Source organism: Mchenga conophoros, linkage group LG13, assembly GCF_057382185.1.
Source record: "Mchenga conophoros isolate Kocher_MC1m ecotype Shallow Benthic linkage group LG13, M_conophoros_male_GT1.1, whole genome shotgun sequence".
NCBI classification, from domain to species: Eukaryota; Metazoa; Chordata; class Actinopteri; order Cichliformes; family Cichlidae; genus Mchenga; species Mchenga conophoros.
Window position 1 is genome coordinate 904080 of NC_140538.1, and position 7027 is coordinate 911106.

At 41.0% G+C, this 7027-nt stretch overlaps 1 protein-coding gene across 1 annotated transcript; it reads right to left on the reverse strand.

The window, feature by feature from the left end:
• Positions 1-246: 246 nt before the first annotated feature.
• vax1 (ventral anterior homeobox 1) lies at positions 247-6679 on the reverse strand. The gene is made up of 3 exons (XM_085243124.1): positions 5807-6679; positions 4532-4719; positions 247-2102 (listed from the first exon to the last, which is right to left on the reverse strand). The coding sequence occupies exons 1-3, from the start codon at positions 6018-6020 to the stop codon at positions 1560-1562; spliced, it is 945 nt and encodes a 314-aa protein (XP_085099250.1). The 5' UTR covers positions 6021-6679; the 3' UTR covers positions 247-1559.
• Between the last annotated feature and the right edge of the window lie 348 nt (positions 6680-7027).

Here is a 7027-nt window from a genome sequence, read left to right on the forward strand (position 1 = left end):
GAAAAAAGGCAGTTTTTTCTACTGTTTCTGATATCTTTTGTACAAAATTAATAAAACGTTTGCTTATATAAATAGCTGTACAGCCCTAATAAAATTACACTGTCACTGCAACACGTTAGTCCACTGTGTTGCTTCATAGCTTTTGTTCCCTCCAGTCAAAGGATGAGTGGGAACAACATCAGCAAGCATCACATCAGGCGCGTGTAGAGGAGGTATGACAGTCATGAGATTTATCATAACTTAATTTATAGCAACATGTATGGAAGAAAAAAAACACACTTGTCTTTGTCTGCAGCCGTATACATAATATATATCAACATTTGAACCACACGTTTCACAAATTTCAAGATATTTCACAACAACAGCACCAAAGAGCTTTTGATTGAATCCTCAACCCTGCTAATACATTCATTCATTCATTATTTTCCAGATATACTAATAATCTATTAATTACAGAAGTAAATAATTTACAATAAAATAACAACTTTAAGGTACATTTTGCATTTCCAGTACTTGAGTACTACAATAATTTCATTCAGTCTCCACAAGAATCATCGGCCTTAATCTTTTCTGAAGGCTGTGGATTTAAGAAATTTTGCACAGGTTGTCTTAATGATTGAAAAAGCTGTTACCTTGTAGCGTTTAACAAAGCAAACAGTTTCAGCTGAAAAGCCTTTTCTCCCTTTCAGTAGCTCGTACCTGTGCTCAGCTCCAACACGCAACAGAAACTGTACACCAGAACCTGGAGAACTCGTAGTGGAATTACAGTCACACACACACTTATATATATGTGTGTGTGTGTGTGTGTGAACAGCTCTCATGCTGTATGACGACATTGTTCGGGATTCTGTTTTGGTTCAAAGATAATACAGATTTACAAAAGATGCTCTTATGACACATCTGCATCTCTGATCGCCTGGGTTTCACTCTGGCCTGTAATCGCACACTCGACCCCTTCTTTAATTCTATTTCAGGAAATTGGCCTTGCTAAGGTAAAATTTTAAAAGCGCTGAATTATCAGGATGACACAAACTGCTGCTCAGGTGTTTGACGTCTCATGTTGTTTGTCTATATCTACTCACTGCTCTGACACGCACCTACCCATCACAATCAAAGAACACAGTTCAACAACATCACCATAACTTTACAGTTCTCGTCACCAGTCTTCAGCGCCCTGCCGTAGCCTGTATGCACCACAGTAGCAGCTGTATTCTCTACGCGCTTCAGTATATAGTTGGTTTTTGGACTAAATATTTGTTTATTAACAGAAAGACATCTGTTAGTACTCTCCCAGTGTATATCTCTCTAATTCTCTTTTATAAAGTCCTTTATGAACTTCTTGTGCAAAATCTCCCCACTGCCACCTTTTCTTTGTTAAGACGAGCTTATGTTTGCTTCCTTGTACAAGGCGCCAGATGCGCAACTGGAATACATGAACTGCTACAAAACATGACACAGACAGATGAAGAGACAGCTCGAAACCAGAAAATGACAATAACAGCCAAGGAAAATAACCGGCACGTGTCCTGAGGAAACAGGACTCCGTCTATGTAAAAACATTATTCCAGGATTTTCTTGTCCATGGATTCTTTGCCATTGGTCCGCGAGTAAGGCTCAAAGGCAGAGGAACTCAGGTAGCGAGCAGAAAGTTCCTGCAGGTTTCCAGCCAGGGAGCCCGCCATGGAGAGGGGGTTGGAGGAAATGCGGGTGGCGACGCCACTGAGTAAGGAGGGCATAGGGAAGCTGAAAAGGCTGTGAGCTGCCGGTGAGCTTTGCAAGCTTGCCACTGTCCCTGAGCTGGTGACGGCGGGTAGCGGGGGGCTGCCGCCTGCTGTGCCGGTGCTTCCTCCGCTACTGCTGCTGCTACTGCTGCCGTTGCTGGCCATGGCCATGGAGGGCGGCCGCAGGGCAGAGCCCAGAGTGCCGCCGCCGCAATGAGGCAGGAGGCCCGGCAGGCCGGGAGGCGTCAGCAGCCGGCCCTGCTCCAGCAGTCTGAGGACACTGCAGGTGGCTGCTGTTTCTGAAACTACCGAACGCAGCTCAGAGTCCTTCCCCTGGTCCTTCTTCTGCTTAGTACGGCGGTTCTGGAACCAGACTTTCACCTAGATTCAAACACAAAAGAGAGAGCCTTCTGAGAAATAATAATCATATGCAGTTCCTCTGTGGCTGTGCTATACGTAGAGCGCATGCTCACAGATCCAAATCCTGTGCATGAATATATAAATATTGTGTGCTGGTATAAAATGAAAGAAAGACTAATATTCACTGATATCTGCTGTGTGAAGTCTAAAACAGCTCGTCTGCACAGAGTACAGCGGCAGCTGCCTTCCCTTCCCCCGTGCAGATGCAGCGTTACAGCCGTGCTAAAGTGTAACAGCCATATAAGTGCAGACATTTTAATAAGCACAGACAATGACCACAAAATACAGTGACTCCATTCAGTCATGCAGACTAACCGACAGGTGATTCAGTCAAACGTGGCACAAACCACACACGACCCAACAGAGCCATCGGTGAACAAAAACATGGGAATCTGCCCATTATGTTTGACTGCTGCGCTGCGATGTTATTTATTGGACAATAAATGACCCACAAAGATTAATAACCAGCTGCTCAATTCTGAACGTGACTCGTCAGCATTTGTGTTCTTTAAAATAGCCTCCTATTAACATTAAGAGCTTAAAATCTCAACATATTTCTATGGAAACAAAAGCCTGAATACCACATTCACAGTAAACCTGCTCCATACTTGTTTCTCTGTATCTTCACTCAGAGTGGGGATAATTAACTGCAATGACTTCAGCGACTTCTTTTATTACCACCACAGGATTCACCGACCCTGGAAATGAAGGCGAAACTTCGCGAAATATCCTCAGACAAATGAAAGAAATCTTAAATGTAATATTTGACAGTGACACTTTTTGCCCCTTAAAAATAATATGTGATGAACAGAAAATGTTCAACTTAATTTGAATTAAATAAATTAGTCATAATAAAATATATTTCTAACATTTTAGAGATTTATTGAAAACTGTGAAAGTGAAATCTGCAGCAGGAAAAATGTATTTCCATGCCTGAGGATATTACTGCTGTAACTGGTTAAACTAGCAAGTATTCCATTTTTAATTCATTTTGATTTATGATTTATTAAATAAAATGTTTATGTAATAAATAAATATTTATGTATTTATATTTACCTCACGGTGCTTAATATAGGCTCGCTGTTGTACTTTCACAATAAATTACGCCTTTCGTCCATTTTTATTATATTTACATTTCTTTTATCCATCATTTTATTTAATGTGACATTTTAATAGTTCCGTTTTAATAAGCCGTATAATTTAAAATATGAAATGTAGCCGACACATGAGACTATTTTAGTAAGGAGCAAAATATACACGTACCAATCATCAGCAAGCGCCCAGCTCAGTCCTGGTGCTACTCCACACGTGAATACTTTCCCTCCTCGCTATAGTCTGTGGGTTAATTCTTTACACAAAGTGAAGAAACGCCACTGCTCTGTCCAATAATCTCCGTCCACAACATAAAGACTGAACAAGGTGGTGTCCTGAGTGGACTCAGTGCAAAGATGTGAAACTGGAGCTTCAAACTGCTGCACACAGCCGAGTCTCATTCCAGAAAACTAAGCATTGATAAGTTCGTTTTCTGTCTGACGTTTATATGAGAAAATGAATAGTTGCGCGTGGGGAACAGTGGTTGTGTTGCTCTAATGAAAATGTAAAACATTTAAAATGTTAACACACAGCTAGGTTAAAATATGCACAGCCGTTGCTGTTAGTTGTGTCTAATTATGACCTCTTGCCGGCCTTTTCTCAAGGTCAAGTTCATTCAGCTGTGGCAAAAACCACATTAACACAAAGTGCAAACTGAGGTCCCGACAGCACCGGTGTTAAAAATCCCAGAGACGAGCCACAGGCGCTGAAACAGGCTGGGATCGCCGGAGTGACTCGCTGTGGAATCTGGTACAAAGAGCAAACACAGTTCACCCACTACATGAACCTGTGCTGACCCCACACGTACAGCATGAAGACAAATCGTGAGCTTTCCTACGGCCAGCACACATCTCAGTCAGACAGTAAACACAGGATTGCTCTATTTGAATTTCATTTTTTATTAGAAGCTCAAATCAAATGTTTTTGGGGTCTCTCTAAAACAGTAAGTTACAACTGCTTAGATATGATTTTTAATGGTTACTGTGGGTTGAAGATTTTTTTCCATGAAGCATGCAAACCAGTGACCAGCATGAAAATCATGTTTCACAATCAAAGTGTAATTATGTGTAAAAATATCTCCTTAAAACACAAAAAAATTCCAACTTAAATAAACAGTAAATGGCCTCTGAGTCATAATTAATGTTATAATTTCATGTGCTTGAAAATGAACTGAAATTAATTTAATTTTGTGGTTACATCCACCTTCCTACGTGCTGAAACGCTAACAGGAAAAAGCTGATGGTTCAGTGCATAAAGACACTTTGTTTAAATCCATGGCGGCGTTGCTGGGTGCATACCTGAGTTTCAGAGAGGTTGAGCTGACGGGCCAATTCTGTGCGTTCCCTTCCAACCACATACTGACACCTCTGAAACTCCATCTCTAAACGGTAGAGCTGCTCTGCAGTGAAGGAGGTGCGGGTACGCTTCGGCCGGTCCAAGTCCAAACCTTTGGGCAGGATGATTTCTCTTATGGAGCCTTTAGCATCTGCAACAAGCAGCAAAATAATTCACAGAGGCAACAGGACACAATGAAGACAGATTTGACATCATCTCAGTTATTAATATAATTTGATTTATTATTACTAGAATCATATTTCATAAAGCCACAGGAGTGGAGGTGCATTCGGAGTAACATTGAAGTGTGACGTACTCCAAATGATTTCTTTTCATCAGTGTGACTGTGAAATGCTTTGCAGAAAACTGAACATTTAATTTAAGTTTATAATAAAAAACATTAAATCAAAGTGAGCCTATTTATTTTTCATTCACACGACCCTGCACAAAAGACAAAAGAATAAAACATATCTTTACAGTCTGCTTATGTTTTCTATTATTTCAGATTATGCTGTGAAAAAATGAATAAATAATTGTTGTATAATTTTATTTATAGAGTAAAATATTTTAATTGAAAACCTTAATGTGCTTTTTTACATTTATTAAACAAGTGGTTTTGTGTAGGTATTATATTTATTATTTGTTTTCCAACACTCGTGACAGAAAACACACAGTGACACTCTTAGCTGTTCTCTCATGCATTTAATGCGATGCATCATTTGTTGATGTTAAATAGCAATAATAACAAAGTGTGTGCGTATTTTCCCTCTGATTACTTTATAACTCTGAAAATATAGGGGATATACCTGGGAAGGCACATTTAAATCTGCTTATTTTAACAGCAAATCCTAAAATCGTTGCAATAATTAATGTTAAAATATTAATTCTAAACGTTTTGTCATTGTCTTAAAAAAGCATGTGCATGTAACACAGCAGATAATTCAGTTCTCTTACATTTTTAATCCTGGAGCAATAAAATAAGAAGAAGTGAGTTTATCAAACTATATTTTAAAAAAGAAAAACCTTCTGGTGTTAGGCTTAAAGTTCAGTAAAGTGCTTCCGATCTACAAAGGCTGATGAGCGGTCGGCGTCCTCTTAATGAACTAAACGACCACACTGTGACATTACGGAGCTTGTTTTACAACTTTTTTTCAAGATAATCTCATTTTTCAAATTTGTCAAATGCATCTGAGTGCGACAGACTGATAACAGCTTAGAAATCAAAGGACGAACATTACCTCGAACAAGTATTCTCCGACAGTAGTCTGGGTCTCCTGTGCTCCCTCTGTTCTTGTCACAAGTGTCCACGGTCCCGGAGGGGGCAAAGGAGTCCTGCTGGTCCTTGAGGAAGCTTTTGGTCAGGCTGCCCTGGGAGTCCTTGCCATCTTTCCCCTCCTTTAGTCCATTCTTCAGCACCATCCCTTCAGTCTCTTGGTTGTATCTGACCTCCATGCTCAGTTTATCCTCTTAGAGCCGCCGCTCGTCCACCTCTGATTTTCCTTTGTCAGGTGGGGGGAAAAGGAGATTATGGAGAATGCAGCTCACCAGCCTGTCCGGACACTATGGGTTTTAGTTTCAAAACAGCACCTTTCAGCAGTGCAGAGTCAGCTATCTAATGTTTGGAGAAATACTTCCGCCGCCGCCAGACCAAGGAGTCCTATTATCACTGACCAAACTCCCTTGCCCAATGATCATGGACTTCTCAGTAAATCTCAATAGTAATTCAATGCCCCCCTTTCCTCGTTACACAGCCATCAGGCTGATAGATGATCTCCAAATAATCAGAGCCATGGATGCGCACTGCCTGTTTCAATTGATTACGGTAATTTTGCTGCCTCCACATTTGCGTAACCTCATGAATACACAAAATTGTTTGGGGAAATAGATCAGGTCTTGATAGAGGGGTTTGTTCGTTCCGTCCCCCTCAGTTTGCCTGCTCTCAGTGCAGGGTATCAAGACAAATGATTGGTCTTGTCTCGCAACCAAGCCTCCCGCACACAATCGCAGAGGTACGAGTCGACCGGAGCCCAAAAAAGTTCCCGGACACGTCGTTCTTCCGGTGCCAGAACGCGGCTGGTTATTTTGTCCCACTGACTTTTTACAGCGTACCTTGTTGCTGCAGCCTGTCAGTGAACTTTGATCTCATTTTTCCCGTTGGCTTTCTCTCCAATCAGTGGAATTCTGCAACGTGCAGATCTTGTCACTACGCTGTTGTAGGCAAGAGAAACTGGGAGTGAGCCAGAGAGGGAGACAGAGTGTAAGAGAGATAGCTAACAAAGGGTAATGAAAAAATCCACACATAGCAAAATTTATGAAGGCAATGATGACTTAGCCAGCCGGATCACCACAACAATGCTGGGCTCCTCTTAAATGAGAATTGTGTTTAAGTTTCCTGTGTCATCATGTGATTCGGTCAAAGAGAAAAGCCCAGCGAGGTCCTTCAGTATTCAAATGATTGC